Genomic DNA, 1052 nt, shown 5'->3' with positions numbered 1-1052 from the left:
TTTAGATATATAAATGAGAGATTTTTGCATATCTGGGCAGACCAACACGTCATTTAACGAGATATTACCTGTAGAGGAAGCAATGGTAGCTGATCCAACATGAGTGATAGGTAGGTAAGTGCCATGTCCAACCTGAACTGTGTCATTCCCATTGTATGTTGTAGCAGACTGCAGATTAATGGCCGAGGAAGTGACATAAGCGGTAGCTCCAGAATCAGTGAGCCAATCATTACCATCAGAGATTTTTAGGGAGGAAAACACTTGAGCTACGTCAGGTCTCTGATAGTTGTGATCAAAACAATTCCAGCAATCAGACGCAAGGTGTCCTGTTCGACCACAAATCTAACAAATGGGACGTTCACCAGAAGACTGCTGAGTTGTTGGGTGTTGAGAGAAACCTCTACCACGAGAGGAGTAGCCTCCACGTCCTCTGTTTTGTCCTGAAGATCGACCTCTGCCACGATAGCTTCCTCTCGACTGGTTGCCATAGCCACTTTGTTGAACATGAAATGCAAGATGTGGAGTAACAGCATCTGGGACATTGTACGACTGAAGCTTGTTGTCAAAGCTTTCAACTTCAGAAACCACATCACCGAAGCTTGGTGGGGAGATCTTGCTCAAGGAGCTTTGGACGACAGTGGCGATTGGTTCATAATCACGACCCAAACCATTTAAGAACCCAAATATCTTCAGAGACTCATCTATTGGCTTACCAATAGAACTCAAGGCATCACAAATGGCTATAAACTCTCAACAATAAGCAGCAAAGGACATGCCTTTCTTTTCTAGAACCCATAGACTACGGCGAAGAGCAAATTCCCTAGCAATGCTACTCTTATTGAAGTTCTCAGCTAAAGAAATTCAGACATCTCTAGAGGTAGTAATGTTATGAACATACCCGAGGACTTCTTCAGACAGAGTACCAAAGAGCCACGATCTGACGAGTTGATCTGTGCAGAACCAGGCCTCATACTGTGGATTAGTTTTGTTGTCGAGGTGGTACGAGAAGGAGCTGTCACGGCACTATTGACGAACACGATGAGTTTTTGACA

The 1052-nt window shown here is 44.2% G+C and overlaps 1 protein-coding gene across 1 annotated transcript; it reads right to left on the bottom strand.

The window, feature by feature from the left end:
- Positions 1 to 68: 68 nt before the first annotated feature.
- On the bottom strand, positions 69 to 971 carry LOC104774169 (the record flags this gene model as incomplete). Its single annotated transcript, XM_010498834.1, has 3 exons — positions 899 to 971; positions 399 to 740; positions 69 to 326 (listed from the first exon to the last, which is right to left on the bottom strand). Coding segments are annotated over exons 1-3 (673 nt in total), but the record flags the coding sequence as incomplete, so codon positions are not given.
- Positions 972 to 1052: the final 81 nt, after the last annotated feature.

This window comes from Camelina sativa, unplaced genomic scaffold, assembly GCF_000633955.1.
Source record: "Camelina sativa cultivar DH55 unplaced genomic scaffold, Cs unpScaffold01737, whole genome shotgun sequence".
Taxonomy (NCBI): Eukaryota; Viridiplantae; Streptophyta; class Magnoliopsida; order Brassicales; family Brassicaceae; genus Camelina; species Camelina sativa.
The sequence above is the reverse complement of the archived record's forward strand: the minus strand, read 5'-3'. Positions and strand labels throughout refer to the sequence as shown.